The 22,672-nt window shown below is 47.0% G+C and overlaps 1 protein-coding gene across 16 annotated transcripts in view; it reads left to right on the top strand.

Annotated features, from left to right (window-relative positions):
- Positions 1 to 473: 473 nt before the first annotated feature.
- The window catches only part of si:dkey-94l16.4 (transcription factor 20), a 34,096-nt gene continuing 11,897 nt past the window's right edge, over positions 474 to 22,672 (top strand). Inside the window, exons 1-4 of one of the 16 annotated variants that reach the window (XM_051918803.1) lie at positions 969 to 1,279; positions 11,549 to 13,335; positions 13,375 to 13,538; positions 13,617 to 13,873. In XM_051918803.1, the coding sequence (XP_051774763.1) occupies positions 11,557 to 13,335; positions 13,375 to 13,538; positions 13,617 to 13,728 (2,055 nt within the window). In that variant the 5' untranslated portion in view covers positions 969 to 1,279; positions 11,549 to 11,556 and the 3' untranslated portion in view covers positions 13,729 to 13,873. Of the gene's footprint in view, positions 944 to 968; positions 1,280 to 11,548; positions 14,543 to 22,672 lie in introns of those variants that run through there. The other 15 variants (XM_051918804.1, XM_051918802.1, XM_051918810.1 and 12 more) reach the window with 15 other exon arrangements.

Below are 22,672 nucleotides of genomic sequence, written 5' to 3'. Positions count from 1 at the left end.
CTTTCATTACTTCATTTGCATATGTGTAAGTCTGCCTGGCCATAAATTAGACACCTTTACGTAACATTTCATGACATTAAATTCATATATATGATCATAAATTGCTAATGGAACAAAGAAAGTACTGTCTATCTAATGGGGGGGGGAACCCAGCAAGGCACTGGGAAGGAAGGACTAAGTGACATTATTGTAAAACACAAAAGGGCATGCGCTGTAGTGAAAAAAGGCCATTTTAAGTTGACTGAAAAGGAAGAGGGGCCATGAAGGGTGTCCGTGCACCATCGGCCCCACTTCGCAGATTGTACCTGTGCAGCCGAAGGGGGACGACACTGCGCCCCGCCGTTAGCGGCCGATTCTTCTAAACGGTCTTCCAAATTCAGTTACCTAACGCCCTCCTTCCTCTCGTGGTACCTGTATTTCCTCTCTTCAGGTGCTCCTCTCTCAAGGCGGCGCCCCTAGTCATCAGGTTCCAGGAGGTGACAATGACAACTGGCTTTCCTTTGCCATTTCCTGGAACTTCAGCGTCTCCAGTCGCTGCGTCACGACGGCGCGCAGATTTCTTGGAGGTGAAGACAGGGTGGTCACGTGTTTAGCCGAAGTGCGCGAAGCTCTACGCATGCGTACGGCTGCGCGTTCCCATGATTTTTTTTTTTTCCCCCCCTCCGCCTGTTCGTGGACTCCTTTTTGTGTTTTGCAGCTGCTGGTGTACGGGTAGCGGCGCGGGTCAAAAGGAGCGGCCTTTCGGTTTGTTTCGCCTGTTCCCTTCTTCCTCATTTCTTCTTCTTAGCCCACCCCCCAAACCGCAAGCGCGAGGACTCGGTAAAGCCCGGCCGAGCTGTGAGCAGTGTGTCCGTGCCGAAATGAGGCAGCAGGGAGAGTAACTGACTGGCGCCTCCTCCTCCTCCGCAGCTGCCTGCCCCATAAGCTCTCGATAGGTGTTACGGTAAGTTTTTCCTTTTAAAACACACAGACGTGCACGCGCCCGCTCGCTCCCGTTGAGGCACACGCTCAGCCCTTCTGTCTGCTGCCCGCCCGCCCGGCCCGCTGTCTCTATTGTTTCAAGCGGCTGAGGGCCTAGGCGAGTGGCCGGCGCTGAGGACTGAAAGCCGTAAGCCGCCTGACATGGTAGCGCATGCGGAGACGATAGCGGTCACCACGGTGATTCGGGGAAGCTGCCATTTCGGAATTGGACACAATAAATAAGCCCCCAGTAACTTAGAAATCGTGTGCGGACGCCGTCACAGAGGCGACGCGTTTCCCTTTTACTTCTCAACAGCAGGTAAGCGACTCCTGTGACGCGGAGGCTCCTTTCCTTCAAGTCTTTTTTTTATCTTGTACCGTGGGCTGTGTCTTCCACCGCGGTGACACGTACTTGGTATCCAAACTTCAACGTGAGGTTTGAGTTTGGGATGTTCGCGTTCCACACTTGGGGGGCGGCCGGGCTTGGACTTTACTCGTCTCGGCTACCTGCGTGTCAGACAAAAGGAGCGCGACGGTCGCGGCAGCTGCTAATCCGCTTGACGGAGCTTTTGACAGCAGCAGCAGCAGCGCCATGGCATTGTGGACAGGCCTGTCCCGCAGCGGTCTGCCCCTCGTCGCCTGTCTTAGCTTGCCGGCACCCTCGAGTTTATTTACTTTGAAACGTCACGCGGGGGGCCGGGAAGCTAGAGATCGGTCATTGTGTGGCCTTTTAATACTCGGGGTAATCCGATAGTTGTCATCCGATCTGAAGAGCGACGCCTTAGCGACCGGGCTGGTGCAGACGGACATAGAGAGGGGACAGCAACTCGAGAGTTCGGTCTGGATGGATGGGAAGTGCATGGGACCCCCAAATCCGATTCCTTGTGTGCGGAGAGTACTTGACGAATAAGCAGGACCTGGAAAAAAATACTGAAGTACGGCAGTGTAGGTGGCACCAGGGTGATGGCAGTGGATCTCTGACTGGGCATGAAGTAGCCGTCTGCCAGCTTGGCACAGGCGACATCCTTTTAAATATCTGAACTTCAGTACTCCTGAATCTTTAATTTGGGGTTTGCCCCCCCAATATTAAATATTTTAAGGCCATATACTCTGTTGTGTACTCTGCTGCTGTGTTTTGTGTCTTGTTCTCCGACTCTACCCAGACTGATGATGAGGGAGTGCGTGGCAGGTTGTACCATTCGGACATCTCACAGGAGCATGTGGATTGAAGTCCACTTTCACAACAGCCACTTGATTCCCATATTTATTTATACATCATATTTTATGTATTTTTACTTTTTTTATGATTGTGTTGGCAGTGTGGAACTAAACGTTTAGTACAGGGATCCTCAATTACAGTGCATCCAGAAAGTAATCCCAGCGCTTCATCACTGTTTCCACATTTTGTTATCTTACAGCCTTATTCCAAAATGGATTAAATTCATTTTTTCCTCAGAATTCTACACACAACACCCCATAACGACAACGTGAAAAAAGTTTACTTGAGGTTTTTGCAAATTTATTAAAAATAAAAAAACTGAGAAATCCCATGTACATAAGTATTTACAGCCTTTGCTCAATACTTTGTCGATGCACCTTTGGCAGCAATTCCAGCCTCAAGTCTTGTTGAATATGATGCCACAAGCTTGGCACACCTATCCTTGGCCAGTTTGGCCCATTCCTCTTTGCAGCACCTCTCAAGCTCCATCAGGTTGGATGGGAAGTGTTGGTGCGCAGCCATTTTAAGATCTCTCCAGAGATGTTCAATCAGATTCAAGTCTGGGCTCTGGCTGGGCCACTCAAGGACATTCACAGAGTTGTCCTGAAGCCACTCCTTTGATATCTTGGCTGTGTGCTTAGGGTCGTTGTCCTGCTGAAAGATGAACCGTCGCCCCAGTCTGAGGTCAAGAGCGCTCTGGAGCAGGTTTTCATCCAGGATGTCTCTGTACATTGCTGCTGTCATCTTTCCCTTTATCCTGACTAGTCTCCCATCCCCACAGCATGATCCTGTCACCACCATGCTTCACTGTAGGGATGGTATTGGCCTGGTGATGAGCGGTGCCAGGTTTCCTCCAAACGTGACGCCTGGCATTCACACCAAAGAGTTCAATCTTTGCCTCATCAGACCAGAGAATTTTCTTTCTCATGGTCTGAGAGTCCTTCAGGTGCCTTTTGTCAAACTCCAGGTGGGCTGCCATATGCCTTTTACTAAGGAGTGGCTTCCGTCTGGCCACTCTACCATACAGGCCTGATTGGTGGATTGCTGCACAGATGGTTGTCCTTCTGGAAGGTTCTCCTCTCTCCACACAGGACCTCTGGAGCTCTGACAGAGTGACCATCAAGTTCTTGGTCACCTCCCTGACTAAGGCCCTTCTCCCCCGATCGCTCAGTTTAGATGGTCAGCCAGTTCTAGGAAGAGTCCTGGTGGTTTTGAACTTCTTCCACTTACGGATGATGGAGGCCACTGTGCTCATTGGGACCTTCATAGCAGCAGAAATTTTTCTGTAACCTTCCCCAGATTTGTGTCTCGAGACAATCCTGTCTCAGAGGTCTACAGACAATTCCTTTAACGTCATGCTTGGTTTGTGCTCTGACATGAACTGTCAACTGTGGGACCTTCTATAGACAGGTGTGTGCTGTGAATACTTTCCAGATGCACTGTACATTCTGGGAACTGCAGCGGCAGCAAGTTTTCACTTTAACCAATTCTTTAATTAGAACCTGTTCAGAATGGTTTTTGGACTTCGTTTTAGTTAACTCGCTTGTTGTGTTAATAAGAGTTACTTAGAAACACTTGGAAATCACTTCAATTTTTTTTTTTTTTGTCTTGCACCTCCTGACTCACCAGTATGGGGGAAACCCACCACCCCCACCACATAGGGTACTCTGTTTGACTCCTCTTAATGTCTTGCTATGCAAGATGTTGAGCTTTTTGGCGTTTCTGTCTATTTTTGTACCTGTAGACCCAATAAAATAATTTTTAGACAAGTTGTGGACCATCATTTGTGCAGTAAGTGACTCTTTTATGGTGTCTTCAGCAGAAATGACCAGAAGGACCTGATGCTGCATAGGCCACATCAACCCACCCCAGGGATTCACCCCCTAATGGGATACAAAGGACCAAAGTTACTCCTTAAAACTTTACAGAAATGGAGATTAGTAATACAGGCATGTTGAGTGTCGTTTGTGTTATTTCACAAGTCTGACAACATTGTAGTGTTCCTAGCCCTGTAAGAACCACTCCCAGAAGGTTAAAAATGACAAACGTCACATATAAGCATGTGGGGGTATCGTTTTAGATTATTTCAGGGTCGGTGATTATGAGTCTTCTTCTTTCAGCTGCTCCCATTAGGGGTTGCCACAGCAGATCATCTTATTCCTCATCTTTCTGTCCTCTGCATCTTGTTCTGTGGCACCCATCACCTGCATGTCCTCTCTCACCACATCCATAAACCTTCTCTTAGGCCTTCCTCTTCTCCTCTAACCTGTCAGCTCTATCCTTAGCATCCTTCTCCCAATATACCCAGTATCTCTCCTCTGCACATGTCCAAACCAACGCAATCTCACCTCTCTGACTTTGTCTCCCAACTGTCCAACTTGAGCTGACTATCTAATGTCCTCATTTCTAATCCTGTCCATCCTCATCACACCCAATGTAAATCTTAACATCCTTAACTCTGCCACCTCCAGCTCTGTCTCCTGCTTTCTGGTCAGTGCCACCGTCTCCAACCCATATAACATAGCTGGTCCTACTACCGTCCTGTAGACCTTCCCTTTCAGTCTTGCTGATAACCGTCTGTCACAAGTCACTCCTGACACTCTTCTCCACCCATTCCACCCTGCCTGCACTCTCTTCCTCACTTCTCTTCCACACTCCCCATTACTCTGTACTGTTGATCCCAAGTATTTAAACTCTTCCACCTTCGCCAACTCTACTCCCTCATCCTCATCATTCCACTGACCTCCCTCTCATTCACCCACATGTATTCTGTCCTGGTGGTCCTACTGACCTTCATTGCTCTCCTCTCATATCTCCACCTCTCCAGGGTCTCCTCAACCTGCTCCCTACTCTCACTACAGATCACAATGTCATCAGCAAACATAATGGTCCACGGGGACTCCTGTCTAATCTCACCTGTCAATCTGTCCATCACCATTGCAAATAAGAAAGGGCTCAGAGCTGATCCCTGATGTAATCCCACCTCCGTCACTCCTACTGCAGACCTCACCACAGTCACACTTATGTCGTACATATCCTGTACAACTCTTACGTACTTCTCTACCACTCCTGACTTCTTCATACAATACCACAGTTCCTCATGATTCACCCTGTCATTTGCTTTCTCGAGATTCACAAAGACGCAATGCAACTCCTTCTGGCCTTCTCTAAACTTCTCCATCAACATCCTCAGAGCAAACATCTCATCTGTGGTGCTCTTTCTTGGCATGAAACCATCCTGCTGCTCACTGATCATCACCTCACTTCTTAATCGAGCTTCCACTACTCTTTCCCGTAACTTCATGCTGTGGCTCATCAATTTTATCCCCCTGTAGTTACTGTAGTCCTGCACATCCCCCTTATTCTTAAATATCAGCACCAGTACACTTCTTCTCCACTCCTCAGGCATCCTCTCACTTTCCAAGATTCCATTAAACAATCTGGTTAAATCTCCACTGCCATCTCTCCTAAACACCTCCATTCTTCCACAGGTATGTCATCTGGACCAACGGCCTTTCCATTCTTCATCCTCTTCATCGCTGTCCTTACTTCCTCCTTGCTAATCCGTTGCACTTCCTGATTCACTATCTCCACATCATCCAACCTCTTCTCTCTCTCGTTCTCTTCATTCATCAGCCTCTCAGAGTACTCTTTACATCTTCTCATCACACTCTTTCTCACTTGTATGTTTCCATCTTTATCCTTTTATCACCCTAACCTGCTGCTCCTCTTTCCCAGCTTGCCCCTCTGTGTAGCCCACTGGTCCTTTTCTCCCTCCTTAGTGTCCAACCTCTCATACAACTCATCATACACCTTTTCTTTAGCCTTCACCACCTCTCTCTCCACCTTGCGCCTTACCTCCTGGTACTCTTGTCTACTTTCTGCATCTCTCTGACTATCCCACTTCTTCTTTGCCATCCTCTTCCTCTGTATACTCTCCTATATTTCCTCATTCCACCACCAGGTTTCCTTTTCCTCCTTCCTCTTTCCAGACCCTTCTTGCTGTCACCTTTACTACATCTGCTGTAGTTTCCCAGCTGTCTGGTGACTCTTCACTGCCACCCAGTGCCTGTCTTACCTCCTCCCTAAACTCAACCTTGCAGTCTTTCTTTTTCAACTTCCACCATTTGATCCTTGGCTCTGCCCTCACTCTCTTCCTCTTCTTGATCTCCAACGTCATCCTACAGACCACCATCCTATGCTCTTACCTGCCACCACTTTGCAGTCTTCAATCTCCTTCAGATCGACTCTTCTGCATAGGATGTCATCTACCTGTGTGCATCTTCCTCCACTCTTGTACGTCACCCTGTGTTCCTCCCTCTTCTTAAAATACGTATTCACCACAGCCATGTCCATCCTTTTGGCAAAATCCACTATCCTCTGACCTTCTTCATTCCTCTCCTTGACACCATACCTACCCATCACCTCCTCGTCTCCTCTGTTCCCTTCACCAACATGCCCTTTGAAATCCTCTCGGATCCAATTGGTCGGTGATTATGAATATGATGTTATTTTTCATATTATGCTAGGGGTCTAGCCCTCTGTCAGAGGGTGAAAAAAACGACCAATAAAGTGTCTTTGGCTTCTGATTGCACTGCTCCCGCCACATCCTAAAGTCATCCATGCTGGGTCATTGGCTTCCCTAATTTGGCCTGGTGTGAGTGTGCCCTGCAGTCAATTGCCACTCTCTTCAGGTTTGGTTCCTGCCATGTGCCTGAACCTGCTGCGATTGGCAGCAGCTCTCTGTGACCGTTAATAAGATGGATGGGTAGCTGCATTGCAAGTGTGTGTTTGTGTGTGTGTGTGAGGTAGAAGGCTGCTAACGTTACGGAACAAGCGATGCAAATCTGCCCACTTTGTGAACTAATAATACTTGAGGGTTTGTGACATGACATAAGTCAGTCGTTTAAACTGCGGTATGTGATTTAAAGGTAGGTGTGGCTCGTTTGACACCCTGAGGCCATGATGGGCACACATGCCTGACGCAGTAGTTCTGACATATCTTTGAAATGTGACTTTTCCCTGCCTGGTAGGCGCTGGACAAAATGAGCATTCATTCCACACATCAAACCTTTTTAGATCTTGGTGGGCCCACCCTTTGGTGCCACCTTTGGCCTGTTTGGACATCGATCACCATGAGCATCATCCCAGGTCACTGTAGTGTGTGCTCATTGTTGGCAGCTTTAAAAACACAGCTGTACGTGACGGACTTTAGTGACTCAGCGCAGCTTATCCTCAGTCTGTCAGTCCCAAACCGTGACACCACAACCTCCACTCTTGCCATCCTGTGGAAGATGTTCACGCGAGGAGGTGCTTCTCTTGGTGCTGTGCCAGTAAGCAGCAGGTGTTTGTTTTTTTACTTTTTGTGACTGTGACCCTCCTGACGAGTGGCACAGGTGCCCAGTGGTTCACTTTGTGGACTCCTTGAACTGAATATCTGATTCCAGCAGGTTTACCGCCGGGAGTTCTGGGCATTCTGACTGTGTGTGTGTGTGTGTGTGTGTGTGTGGGATTGTGTGGATTTTCTGGGAGCGTCCTGACTTTTTCCTCCGTTCCATGAGAAGCGTGTTTGGTGAATTGACGTGACGGTGTGAGTGGGCTAAGCAAGTTCAGAAGGTGGACTGAGTGATGAGCAGACATCTCTTTATCGTCGGTGATTTTTACTTTACACTCCATTTAAAGTTTCATTGTATTGGAGTTTAAAATTTACATTTATTTGAGCCAATGTGTAATAATGATCTGCTTTATTCATTTTTGGTTTGATTATAGAAGTTGTAATATTTAAACATCAGCAGGATGGGTGGTTTGACGTATTAACACCTCTAATTTTGTTTTTCTTTTTAAATGTACAGGATGACAGCATTTACAAACCAGAGGAGAGCATTCAACTTCTGCTGCCCCCTTTAGGCCCACCTGATAGCTGGAGCGTCCCACTGTCTCACGTAGGACCCCCGCTTCATCCCCTTGACCTGACAGTTTGTTTCCAATTCGTGTGCTTTCATGTTGGAACGTCATCTGTGGGTTTCTTGAGTACGCAATTCATTGCTTAGCTGACAGAATTCCACAAAGACCATGTTGTTGGTGAGGCCCCCAGTGCTGCCTTTTGTTGGCTTTAGTCTGACGGAGGTGTTTAGATAGATAGATAGATAGATACTTTATTAATCCTAAGGGGAAATTCACATTCTCCAGCAGCAGCACACTGATAATAACAATATTCAATTAAAGAGTGATAACAATGCAGGTATAACAGACGATAACTTTATATAATAGTAACGTTTACCTCCCCGGGTGGAATTGAAGAGTCTCATAGTGTGGGGGAGGAGCGATCTCCTCAGTCTGTCAGTGGAGCAGGACGGTGACAGCAGTCTGTCACTGAAGTTGCTCCTCTGTCTGGAGATGATCCTGTTCAGTGGATGCAGTGGATTCTCCATGATTGACAGAAGTCTGCTCAGCGCCCGTCACTCTGCCACAGATGTCAAACTGTCCAGCTCCGTGCCTACAATAGAGCCTGCCTTCCTCACCAGTTTGTCCAGGCGTGAAGTGTCCTCCTTCTTAATGCTGCCTCCCCAGCACACCACCGTGTAGAAGAGGGCACTCACCACAACTGTCTGATAGAACATCTGCAGCATCTTATAGCAGATGTTGAAGGACGCCAGCCTTCTAAGGCAGTATAGTCGGCTCTGTCCTTTCTTGCACAGAGCATCAGTATTGGTAGTCCAGTCCAATTTATCATCCAGCTGCACTCCCAGGTATTTATAGGTCTGCACCCTCTACACACAGTCACCTCTCATGATCACGGGGTCCATAAGGGGTCTGGGCCTCCTAAAATCCACCACCAGCTCTTTGGTTTTGCTGGTGTTCAGGTGTAGGTGGTTTGAGTTGCACCATTTAACAAAGTCATTGACTAGGTTCCTATACTCCTCCTCCTCCTTCTCCTGATGCAGCCCACAATAGCAGTTTAGTTTAGTACGAAGATGACCTCCAAAGTAGTGGTAATGTACACTGGGCTGAACTCTGACTCCAGGGGTAAGTTTGTGGAACATCTGAACACCGTGGTGGGACCTTCAAATCAAGCACCAGTTCAGAATCAACACTGGATTGGTAGAATGCCAAAGTTTCCGAGACGCAGTGGGTTGAGACCCCTTCACTTTCTGCACGTTATTGTGCTGTAGATTTCATTTTGAATGGGTAAGTTTGACATTATTGTCCATCAATCTGCACTCGATAGCCCATGATGACAGAGTGAACGCGGGTTTTCAGAAAGGTCTGCAAATTTATTCAAAATTAAAAAAACGGAACCTCTCTTTCATAGAAGCATTCCGACCCTTAATGCAGAACTTTGTAGATGCTCCTTTGGCAGTCTTCTTGGTAAGTCTCTATAAACTGTCCACTCCTGAATTTGGCCAGTTCATCCCACTCTTCCTGGCAGATCCCCTCCTGCTCCGTTAGATTGGATGTCATCTTCACGTCCCCCCTGGACAGCTCATGGGCACTCATGGACTTGACCCCAAGCCACTCCACCGTTGTCTTGGCCGTATGGTTTGGGACATTGACCTACCACAGCAGTCTGAGGTGACGTACACTCGGGGAGCAGGTTTTGTTGAAGGACCTCTCAATATTTGACTGCTTTTGACCTTCCCTCACTTCTGACCAGTCTCCCTGCCCTTGTACCTCCATGGCATCTTGCTGCTGCCAGTATGGCTTAACAGTAGGGATGGTATCAGGCAGGTGGTGAGCAGGGCCTGGCCTTCTCTATCAGCTATAGTGCTTGGAGTTCTGCCCAGTGAGTTCAAGTTCAAGAATCGTTTTCCTCCTGCTCTCGGAGCCCTTTAAACCAGGGGTTGCCAACTCTGCTCCTGGAGGACCACCCTGGCTGCAGGTTTTCATTCTAACCCTTTTTTAATGAGTGCTCTGTTTGTGTTGCTAATTAACTTTTTGTTTATTCATTTTAATTGAATTTCTTTTTTCAGTTTTGTTCCTTTGAATTTCTTCATTTCTTTCCTTAAGTGGCACCCAAACAGAAATGAAACACGAAGTGAGTGAGCCAACAGAAGACCAACTCAGTCAGGGCCTCAAACCCCAACCAGCTGCTTCATGAGGTGCCAGTTCTTGTCGTTTATTAAACCCGTTCTTTAATTCCATGGCTTGTTGCCGCCACTCGTGGTGCACATTATTGTTTGGCTGCTAATTAAGGATGAAGAAACAATTGAGGGGTCTGAGTCTTCAAGAGCAACTCAATTCAAATTAGTTCAAAAGAAGTTAATTAGCTGCAAAAACAGGACACCCATTAAGAAAAGGGTTAGAAGGAAAACCTGCAGCCATGGTGGTCCTCCAGGAGCGGAGTTGGCAGCCCCTGCTTTAATCTGTCATTTGCCTTTTACTCGAAGCTGCCGTCCATCGAGCCACTTGACCATGAATGCCTGATTGATGGAGCGCTGTCAAGGTGCTCATCCCTTTGACCGGTTCTCCTATATCAGTATGGGACATCTGACGCTCTCTTAGAGTTGCCATTGGGCTTTTGGTTACCACCCTGACTGAGGCCCTCAGTTTGGCAAGAAGGCCAACTCTAGGAGCAGCTATGGTGGGTCCGAACATCTCCCATTTCAGTTATTGAGGCCGCTGGGCTCCTGGGAACACTCGAAACCTTGGAGACGCTTTGATCCCCTCACCCGGATGTGTGCCTGACCACAGTTTGATCGCTGAGGTCTCCTGGGACTTCCTTGGACTTCATTTTTTTTTGTCCTGACATGCAGTGTGAATTGTGGGACCCCCTCCCTATACTTTGGACGTCATTTAGACAGGCACATGTGTACCGATCAATTCAGTTGTTCACAGGTGGACTCCATCTTCTCGAGGTCATTTAAAGCAAACAGGAGGGCCACAGCAAAGGGTCTGTATACCTGTAGAAGTGAGAGGTCTCCGCTTTCGACTTTTCATAAATTTGCCAACGTTTCTGAACCCGTCACTTTGTCACGAGAGGTTATTGAGTGTAGACTGAGGGGCACAAATGTGTTTTATTTAAAGTGAAATCTACAACACAACAAATTGTGCAGACAGTGAAGGCTTTGTGAATGCGCTGTAAGTACGTGCAGGCCTTGTGAAGTATTTAATTTATTTTTTTATAACTTACTCCTTGAGTGTGTGTTTTGTTACTGAAGATGTGAGCACCGTTCTAATGGTTTTACGACTTTTATTAATTATAATCACTTTCTTTTGCCTCTTTCTAGACGTGTGAGTACAGAAGCAGTGCCAGTTCGTTCTTTTCATCGATTTGAACGGCACTTACGGTGCATCTTTTGCAGTTTGTTCCCCCATGTCCTTTTTTTCCCTAGTAAACTGAGCCATTGTTTCTGTTCCTTTACCTTTCAGAGCTTGACATGGAGACTCCAGCACCTGAGCAGGCTGATGGTTTACATCTCCAACCAGACATTTCCCACAGCCTCCCGTCAGCCTTTGAACTTTCCAGAAAGCTCCGAGATGCACCTTGTAATGGAAACACACTCGATGCCCTTCACATGCCCTTCAATAAACCCAACTGGTATGGCATCAACTCGGGTAACAAGGCTGTCTTCCAGGATCCTGCCCCGCAGAATGACCAGGTCCAGCCGGATGATGCCTTTTCTAATACGACGGTCACCCTGTCTTACGTGAACCGGTCTCATATTTTTTCTCCTCATCAGTCCATAGGACAGCTTTCTCCTCTGTGTGCTCCAACGGTCAATGGGAGACTACATGCTGCCCCTTATGAGCCTAACATGCCCGTTTCACCTCAGTATGAAGTGCCTGGTAGAGATCAGTGGGACACAAGCAGAGGTATTTGGAAGGATGCGAGTGCTCATGAGTCGGTGCCAAGCTCAAGCAAGCCTGGCCTTGCGTTAGCCGAGTCCAGCGTGCAGACCACTTGCCAGAAGGAAAGTGACAGGGCTTTACATCGTATAGAGGAGGCCATCTGTCAGAATGGAACTGCACCTGCAACACTGTGTGATCACGCAGGCCTTCAGAACAACGGACACAATCATTGTGAAAGCAAATCTCCTCTTGACGAGGACGAGGGGGACCACATGCAGAATGGGATGGGTGATTTAGTCGCCGAGCCGTGGCTCGATAAAGCGACGCTGAACGAAACTGTCAGTGCACCAGCAAGCGTCTGCTCGAGTAACCCACAGGGCCCTTCAGATGCAGAAGACCTTGGAGACGGGGAGAACATTTCAAGCCTTAACGACGTTGAAAGCCCAGTAAATGGGGAATATGGCACTCTAATAACAAAAGAGTTTCCCGTGCCCACTACCTCAGATGACAAAAATGGAATCGGTTCAGGTTTTACTCACACACTAAATTCTTCGTCGCCTAAGGATGAGTTAGATGATGTGGAGGCCGAAGCAGCTTCCACTCATGAGAATGAACCACACTTCGAAGAACAAGGCAATATTTCTGTGGTAGAATCCTGTTCACCACTTTTAGACGATGGGGCTCGTCCACTGGAGGTCGCCAGCAGTGACCTTTCTGTCAAAGACATTGAGAAGTGTGATCCCGCCAGTGTGTCGTCACCGATGACGGATTCACCGGTTGCTGCCTCTGAACAAACAGATCTCCTCAATAGTTTGCTACAAGAAAGTATAGCTACAGACGGACAGAGCAGTGCACCTCAGGACCATGAGGCAAAGAATTGTGGAAGTTTCACTCTCAACGGCAAAGGCCGCTCACAAGAGAGAGCATTAGAACGGAAAATTCTTCCTCCCCGTCCTAGAAGGGGCATGCGACTAGAAGAAATAGTGCAGAATATCACTCCATCTCGACACAAAGCCTGCAGCGTCGGCAGTGCATCCACTAACAGAGGCAAGATTTTGGAACCACAGATCCCAGCTAGATGTCCTGGGAGTGAGGTGACATTTTCAGTTCAAGAATTCCCTTCATTTGATGCAGCAGTCTGCACAGAGGAGAGGCCACCCGAGAACCCAAGTAGTAGCTCAGAGTCGGACGTTCTCGCCGAGGCCAGACTATTAAGGAGCAAACCTCACACCTCAGACGAAAACGATCCTAAACCGTTCAGAGGTACTGTCATCTCCAAACCAATAGTTAGTACACTGAAAGGCTTTAGGCAGAAAAGAGCCGTCTGCTTCCGGGTTCATCCGTCGGCACCTGAACCGGTAAAGAAGGTTCCTAGGTCAACCTGTGAACCTGAACCAGTAAAGAAGGTTCTTAGGTCAACTTGCGAACCTGAACCGGTAAAGAAGGTTCTTAGGTCACCATGTGAACCTGAACCGGCGAAGAAGGTTCTCAGGTCAACTTGCGAACCTGAACCAGTAAAGAAGGTTCTTCGGTCACCATGTGAACCTGAGCCGGTAAAGAAGGTTCTTAGGTCAACTTGCGAACCTGAACCAGTAAAGAAGGTTCTTAGGTCACCATGTGAACCTGAACCGGCGAAGAAGGTTCTTAGGTCGACGGCCCAGCCCAAGCCGTGCACACACAGTGCTATATCGCAGCAGAAAAATGTGTCACACCAAGCAGTGCCTATTGGTCCAAAAAAAGCCTGGACAAAAGACGCGTAAGAGGAAGAAGCTCCAAACTGGACAGTCAGCAGTGTTTGTTTCCAAAGAGCCAGAAATCAAGTTGAAGTACGTGAATTACAAAGAGGAGAAAAGAGACAACAGGGTGGACACGTTTGTACCTTACGTGAGGGTGGAAATGAACAAATACTCGACTTGCACTGTTATCAACTATCCAGAGGAAGAGAAGACAAAACTGAAAAAGGGAAAATCCACTTTCTCCGGCTGCCAGGCTTACAGCTCTGGACAAGTCCCCACCACCTCATGCTTAGTGTTGGGCCGTCTGAGCACCGAATCTCGGAGAAGAAGCCATCTGACATGTTGTCTTTGTAGAAGATCGGCCAATGCCAAGGACCTTGGAGACTTGCATGGGCCGTACTACCCCGACAGCTCGAAACCGTCAGCAAAAACGTGTCACGATGCACGGACTTTAAAAGATGACCTCGGTGTCGACGATTCGGATTCCCCTTTCGCTGTCAGAGGACGAAGGCAACACCAAGCAGCTGCTGCCGCTGCCACCACCGCCGAGCCTCTCGGCAGGTCAACGAGGCACGGCCAGTCGGCCACGATGGAGGCAGCACTGCCAGGCCTGAGGTGCAGGAGGAGCAGTGAGAGAGACTGCAAGAAGGGGAGTCCTGCTGCTAAGAAACCAAAGAGTGACTCGAGCTCAGATGACTGGTTTGGTCCACCACTGGTTCCGCTGGATGACTGCGAGTACTGGGTCCATGAAGACTGTGCCATATGGTGTGCTGGGGTGTACCTAGTTAAAGGAAAACTCTATGGGCTAGAAGAGGCGACGAAGCTGGCACAAGAGACGGTAAGACTTGCTTTTGTTGATTACTACGTCGGGTTTACCGAGGTCTTCTCGTTTATGGTTGCTGTTGGGATTTCTTAGTTGTGTGCTGTAAATTTAAATTAAATTTGTGAAGGGAGGGTTGGGTTATAAAGAAGCAAGTAGGGAATGAGAGCAATTGCAGTACAGAAGGGCATTGTTTTGGAGAAGTCCCATGTGGAGGGTCCGTACCGATTCGAGAGCGATCATGAATCCAGTGAGTTTGCATTTATTTGGCGAGTTGAGTACTTCATTTCGTTAGGCCAGAAATTCTCATTTACTGTTTCAAACTTGCACGCATACGTTCTGAAGCCCACCCACTCCAGTTGTGGGTCGTGGTGTGAGCGATGGTCACAACCCTGGACGGGCCGCCGCTCCATCACAGAACACACACAGCCGCCCCTACGCTCATTCACACTGGGATCAGTTTGACTGCATTGCGATCCCTGAAGGTCAAATGTTGGTGTGCATCTCCACTCCTCAACGCCGACTGTGGCCTTCCGACTCGCCGTAAAGGAGAAGGCTCAAGTCGCCTGCTCGGGATGCTCGTCTCCATTTGTGTCCTTCTTTGGTATACAGTATTATTGTATAATTGTATTATTCGTAGGTTTATATTCTTGTAACTGAAGGAATGCGCCACCCAAAAATTATATTTTTACTAGACATGGGAAAGTTTACGCCTTAATTTTTACAAATAATGTGGCCTGTTTAACGTGTTCAATATGGTCTCATCCAATGGCCGGCAACGAGGCAAACCCCTCAGGCAGTGATTTGGTCAAAGCGACATTTTTGCGTGTTTCTTTTTAACAGTAATACTGTAATGATCAGGCGGCAGATATGCAGGGGGGCCATGTGGCAGGACAGCAACTAAACGCTGTGCGTTCTCATCTGAGTGAGAGGAGGAGGTGGTGGTCTTGGCAAATGGGTGGAAGGAGCACGAGAGGCAGGCTTGAGTGTGGAAGGTGCTTTTGCTTGTCGTTGGTGATGAAGCACAGGAGTCACACTGGGTGGACGAGAAGGAGCCACGTGGTGTGCACAAACGTCATGGAGCGAGTAGAGGGAGTGACAGTGAAAGGGCGACGTGCTTTTTGGGCCGGAACACCATTTAGGGGGCTTAGATGAGCACAGAGCTGCTTTACGGCGGCTCCTCCAGTTGTTCTCAGACAGTCCTCAAAAACTTGAGGTGTGCGTTGCTCTCAGCTCAGGGCCCGGGGGTCGCTACATTGTTGGTGCACCAGTTGATGCTTCTGCTCTACACTAGTGGTTTTCAAGTCGCTGATGGTGATGAGCAATTGAAGATCGTATCTGGAGTTTTCACACAAGTTTTAAGGTATGAGGTTTATTCTTTTAATTAAATCTGCCATCGGCAATGCCCTTTTGCCCTTCTTTTCAACTTTCCTTTTAGGAAGGCTTTCAAATTCAAAGTCGAATTTTGTTAAAAGTTCAGGTTTAAGGACATGGTTTTGAGTTTTTAAACTATCTGGTCAGGTCATGTTGGGGAGCATGCACTGGTACAGCACTGTGTCGCACCCACCACACGACAAAACAGCTCGGCAAACATGTGGTCCAGTCCCACCCTTCGGAAATGACCCAGCTATCTGCCGCAGCCAGGTGTTACGTGGGCGTCCCCTTGGCCTGGTCCTTAACAGCGAGGACCCCATGAGCCGGATCACCCTCCGGTAATCGCACCACATGGCCGTAGTGCCGTAACTGATGCTCCCTCACAATGCAGGTCATGTGGGGCCCAAGGATTCTCTGAAGAGACCCACATGATCTTCGTCTCAGGTCACTGGATAACGTCCGTGTCTCACAAACGGGGAGCACCAAGACTCTAAAGACTTGGACCTTCGTCCTTTTGCAGAGAGATCAGGAGCGCCACCCACCCTTTCCAGCGACCTCATGACCCCCCCCATGCTCTCCCAGTCCGTCTACTGACTTCATGAGAAGAGCCACCAGAGACCTGAATGTCACTGCCGGGGTCCGTAACGAGGTCGACCCTCTCTCCGCAGACACACACACTGCTGATGGCTGTGCCTAAGAGGGTTAGCGTAAAGTGAAAAAGTCAAAGTTTAAACTATGACATTTGTTTTTTTGAATTGCTTTGTGCTGATTCTACATTAAATTTGTGATTCAGTGTGCGTTTACTTGATGATTCATGTGTTCATTTTAGAATTGAATGTTTTAAACTTAGATGCGACTTATCACAATTAATTACACACATTTATGCAATTTATTAATTATTTGAATCAATTCCCAGCCCTAATTTTTACATAGGTTTCTTATCCCTTGTAGTTTTGTAGTGATAGCCAAAGACAATTCATGCAGATCAGGGATATCAGACTTTCTGATTCAAGAGGTGGACAACAGCAAACTGTCAAAAACATCCACAGAAGAAAAATGTGCAGTAACGTTACTCGTGTTGGATAAGCGACGTCCCGTCTTCCAGTCGTTTGCTCACAACATCCTGCATTTTTACTAAAACGTCAAATAAATCACTTCTGGGAACTGTTGTCGTGATCAAAAATAGGAACACACACGGGCACGAACGAGCATTTGACGTGAAGATGCGTCTCCCCACCTCGTTGACGGGTCAGCTGTCCAGCCCAGCCCAGCAGCTCATTCATTGGCTAACGTTGTGCAACACCAGATATCAGGATTGCAAAAGGCAGAATTAGAAGTTTCTGAAGAAGAGCAGACGCCTCATATTTATGCAGGTCTGAAATGCTTCATCAAGCAGAGGTCCATTCACCGGTGCAGATCTGGAGTCCGACGCTAAGTTGTAGCTCACTGCTGTCAACGTGAGGGTAATGATGGGACGATGGCTCCTTCACGTCTCAACGCGTGACGTTTTCATTCTCAAGAAAGCGAGTTATTTTTATCGCTGTTTTAGTTCACAGACGTGTGTTTGGAATGTTGTAAACTTACGACTGCGGGACTTAAAATGTGGAGATTGTGTTTTCATGGCTGTTTTTGATTTTGTTTTCTGTTGTCCAGCGTTTGGTCAGCAGAGACTCCAATTCTATCAGAAACTGTAACTCTGCCCTGCATGTAAACACGAGATTTGTCCATCACTACAAACTGTGGTTAGTTATAATATCGGGCAGGACATTTCTTTAGCCTCCTTAACGATGTTACATTTTTTTTCTCAAAAAAACGTAAAACATGTTGCATTTTTCAGCTTGAAAAATTACATTTTTATTCAATCCCATCTTTCTACTGTAAAACGTGCAAAACGTTAAAAGTACAAAGCATAATGATACAAATAATAAAGATATGAAATGAATATTAATGATTATGCTAATACCGTACACACTGTCAGATATGTCTGTTGAGTGGTAAGTCATATGATAGTTTGGGAGCCCCTCTTAATTCTTTGGATTTTTGTTCATCACAGGCTGAGCTTTCAAAGTATCAACTTCCTTTTAATATCTGACATGCCTTATGGACACAGTAGGATTTCAGCAGTGACATTAAGTTTATTGGATTAACAGAAAATATGCGATATGCATGATAACAAAATTAGACAGGTGAATAAATGTGGGCACCCCAACAGAGATATGACATCAATACTTAGTTGAGCCTCATTTTGTCGTCTAGATGCTGTCCTCCTATAGCCTCTGATGAGTGTCTGATTGTGGATGGAGGTCTTGTTCACCATTGTTCATACCAAATCTCTCCAGTTCAGTTCAATTTGGTGGACAGCCTGCTTCAAATCATCCCATAGATTGTCGATGATATTCAAGTCAGGGGACTGTGACGGCCATTCCAGAACATTCTACTTCTCCCTCTGCATGAATGCCTTTGTAGATTTCCAACTGTGTTTTGGGTCATTGTCTTGTTGGAATATCCAACCCTTGAGTAACTTCACCTTTCTGACTGATACTTGAACATTATCCTGAAGAATTTGTTGATATTGGGTTGAATTCATCGGACCCTCGACTTTAACAAGGGCCCCAGTCCCTGAACTGGCCACACAGCCCACCCCACACCATGATGGGACCTCCACCAAATTTGACAGTAGGTAGCAGGTGTTTGTGTTGGACTGCAGTGTTCTTCTTCCACCATGCAAAGCGCTTTTTGTTCTGACCAAATAACTCCATTTGTGTCTCATCAGTCCAAAGCACTTTGTTCCAAAATGAATCTGACTTGTCTAAATGAGCATTGGTATACAACAAGTGACTCTGTTTGTGGTGTGAGTGCAGAAAGGGCTTCTCTCTCATCACCCTGCCATACAGATGTGCTGAATTGTAGAACGATGTACAGATACACCATCTGCAGCCAGATGTTCTTGCAGGTCTTTGGAGGTGATCTGTGGTTGTCTGTCACCATTCTCACAATCCTGTTCATATGCCACTCCTGTATTTTTCTTGGCCTGCCAGACCTGCTGGGTTTAACAGCAACTGTGCCTGTGGCCTTCCATTTCCTGATTCCATTCCTTACAGTTGAAACTGACAGTTTAAACCTCTGAGATGGCTTTTTGTAGCCTTCCCCTAAACCAGGAGACTCAACAATCTTTGTTTTCAGATCTTTGGAGAGTTGCTTTGAGGACCCCATGCTGTCACTCTTCAGAGGAGAGTCAAAGGGAAGGAAGCCTAGCTTGCAACTGACCACCTTAAATCCCTTTATATCTCATGATGGGACACACCTGTCTATGAAGTTCAAGGCTTAACGAGCTCACCAGACCAAGTAATCAGCATTGAGCAGTGACAGGCATTCAAATCAGCACAATGACAAGGGGACCCACATTTGTGCACAGCCAGTTTTTCACATTTGATTTAATTTCATACAACTAAATACTGCGTCACTAAAATCTTTGTTCTGAAAACACCGCAGGACTCCTAGGACATGAAAGACAGACCACTGTTATCTTTTTTTAGTTGAAAGTCGAGTCAATTATTATGCAGGCTCAGAGGGGGTCCCAAACTTTATCATCTGACTGTATGTCTTTGAACGGGAACACTGTGTGGTGTGCAGTCAGTCATTTACCCAACACCGCTCAGCAGAAAGGCTCATCTCAACAGTTCCTTCAATCGCGTCAACACCACGATATAACTTCAAGTAGGTAAGTGGATCTTGGCTTCCAGCGTTTCATTTTTATTCCTGGTTGCCCCCAGAATGCCGCTGGTTTATTTGAAGCAGGGTCACAAGAAACCCCAATGCGAGCGTCGCTTTCGGTTTCACTGCCTGAAGGCCGACTCACTTCGTTGTCACTCGCTATCACTGCTCGTATCGAGCTGCTGAAGAACATTTCTTGTTAAACGCCATTGTCAGGCCACGAGATGATGCGTCCATGCCATTGCCTGGGTAACACTCGGGTCTAACACTTAACATGAGACACGTCTGTACAGTTGGCTGAGTGACACTGGGACTGACGCTCAGTAGGTTAGGGTTAGGACTACTTTTGGCAGTAAACCAGGTGTATCAAAGCATGGCGTGTATGTACCACGGTGGCTCCAGCCTTACAGTTAGCCAGGCAAGCTGCTTGACTTTCAAGACCAACCTCTGCGCCCAGTCTGGTGATTTCTTCTTTCTCGAAATCCTCCCTGAGTCAGGTAACTTTGAACAGCAGTCGAGACGCCAGCCCTGACCACCCTGCAGTCTGACTGGGTCATAAAACTTGAACACTCTGCACAAACTCCAAAAGCTCCATGCGGCATATGAATGTGGGCAGAGCGCAGCTCATTGCTGATTCGGTGGATGGCACATTTGAATTCTTTTACTGCCTTTATTGTTCTTCTTTCATTCAAGCTTGTCTGCTTATACTCATACGTCCCGTAATACTCATCCAGTGATATTTTCAAAGTCGTGAAGGTTTCTGTTTCGTCTCCATGTGCTCCATTGGGTGAAGAGTCTTAAATGTGTGCCCCCCTCTAAATTCAGCACCTGCCTGAGCACGGACTGATGCTTATCGGTTTAGAGTCAGTTGGAAGACTTGTGGATTTTAGAATTTTGACGACGTGAAGTTGGTTTCCTTGCTCAAGAATAAAGAGGTTTAATCTCCTTAGCATCTTCTGTGTGCACACTGCAGGTCAGCAGAGCATCCGAGTGCCGCAAATCGTTCGCCACAGACTAAGAAACGGGGATATGGAGACCCCCTCTGACTGGGCATGTGCAGGTGTATAAATAAAATCGTTAACTTGCGCAAGTCATTTTGTTCATAGCAAATCGAAGGAAATCCTTACTTTTAGCACCATTGACAGTAATACAGCAAAGAATAAACAGCACAAGACTGCTTACCAAGTATTTGATGTTCGAGCTCTGTTTGCGTTTTTTGCTTTGCTCACGTTTGCAGTTTATATTTAAAAGGAATACTTCCTAATGTGTAATTTTCATTTTTTTTCCCTATAAATCCTAGTTAGATCTTTGTAGATCAACATACAAGCACCGTGCCATCACGTTTACTTAGTAGTTACGTACTGCTGCACGGCTACAGATTGACAGGCAACTAGCAGCAAAAAACGGGAGCAGAGGTCAGAAGAAGAGACAGGAAAAAAAAAATAAAGATAAAGCAGAGACCACCAAACAAACTATCATCAAAGCCCCGAGATGTGCTGCCTACAGTTCTCCTTTCAGAAACGTTTATGACAGAAATTTGCCACAAGATTTGGGAAGTTTGTCCGCAATTTTGGATGGAGACGAGAAGTCGGCACAAACCTTTTGTCTGGTCGCGCTAAAGGACGTCATGCGCTGCACAAGTCTCAGTGGCCGTGGTTTCTGACAGGACCTTATTTTACCAACACTGGAAACCGAGTGCTACAAAATGTTCACTCTCTATGCGTCAAAGCTCAAACTGGAAAAATGTAACGGGAAGATCAGAACAAATTCAAATAAAATGGCCTCCTAGCAACCAACTAAAGCCTTTGAGTTCAGTTGTCCTTTTGCACATTTTTAAATGCATTGACTATAAAAAGTATATTTTATATAGCATCCTCCACAGAGTTGGCTGTCAGAAGGTTAACGAGTGAGAAGTGATGCCTGTGTACGCTAAGCATATACGGTAGCCCTCCTGATGACCACTCTGTCGCCTCCTTAAGTCGCTCAGACCCTATTAGAGATGGCGGCTCAAAAAGAATACTACTGGGTTGATGTTAGTTTGATCTAAAAGCAATACACTACAGTTGACTAGAAAGTGTTTTGTTAGGAAAGTGCTGTTGAGTTGTTTGCTGCACTCTTCATCACAGTATCTGTCAGCTTTATTCATTTTCTTCTTGTACCAGTCTGACTCCTACACTCCCAACAATGTCTTCACTGTGGTGACTTCACCCAAACGTTTCTAACAGACAGCCTCCCTGTTAATGTTTGTCACCGATTCCTCCAACCCTACAGGGATCTCTAGAACAGTCCATTGTCTCAAGCGCACCTCGTGATGCCATTTTAAGGGTCCATCACCCCCATGCTGTGAAAACAACTGGGGTTGCAGTCGTAAGTGGGACATTTCAAATTAACCTCAGAAAACGTTTGCTGCCATTAAGTGTTTTTCTTTGGCCAACGTAAAGAAAATGTTGCAAAATGCTTTGGGCAGCCTGCACAAATATTTGCATCCATCCATCTTCTTCCGCTTATCCGAGGTCGGGTCGCGGGGGCAGCAGCTTGAGCAGAGATGCCCAGACTTCCCTCTCCCCGGCCACTTCTTCTAGCTCTTCCGGGAGAATCCCAAGGCGTTCCCAGGCCAGCCGGGAGACACAGTCCCTCCAGCGTGTCCTGGGTCTTCCCCGGAGCCTCCTCCTGGTTGGACGTGCCCAGAACACCTCACCAGGGAGGCGTCCAGGAGGCATTCTGATCAGATGACTCCTTTCGATGCGGAGGAGCAGCGGCTCTACTCTGAGCTTCTCACCCTCTCTTTAAGGGAGAGCCCAGACACCCTGCGGAGGAAACTCATTTCAGCCGCTTGTATTCGCGATCTCGTTCTTTCAGTCACCACCCATAGCTCATGACCATAGGTGAGGGTAGGAACATAGATCGACTGGTAAATTGAGAGCTTTGCCTTACGACTATTTGCATACATAATATATAAATATGAGGGGGTACCCAAAAATAACCGGAATTGGGGAAAAAAAAATTGTTTTAATAATTTTACTTACGGAAACTTTAGCCTTCTTCAAAGTCCTGTCCGTG

This window comes from Erpetoichthys calabaricus, chromosome 14, assembly GCF_900747795.2.
Source record: "Erpetoichthys calabaricus chromosome 14, fErpCal1.3, whole genome shotgun sequence".
Classification (NCBI taxonomy): domain Eukaryota; kingdom Metazoa; phylum Chordata; class Cladistia; order Polypteriformes; family Polypteridae; genus Erpetoichthys; species Erpetoichthys calabaricus.
The sequence above is the reverse complement of the archived record's forward strand: the minus strand, read 5'-3'. Positions and strand labels throughout refer to the sequence as shown.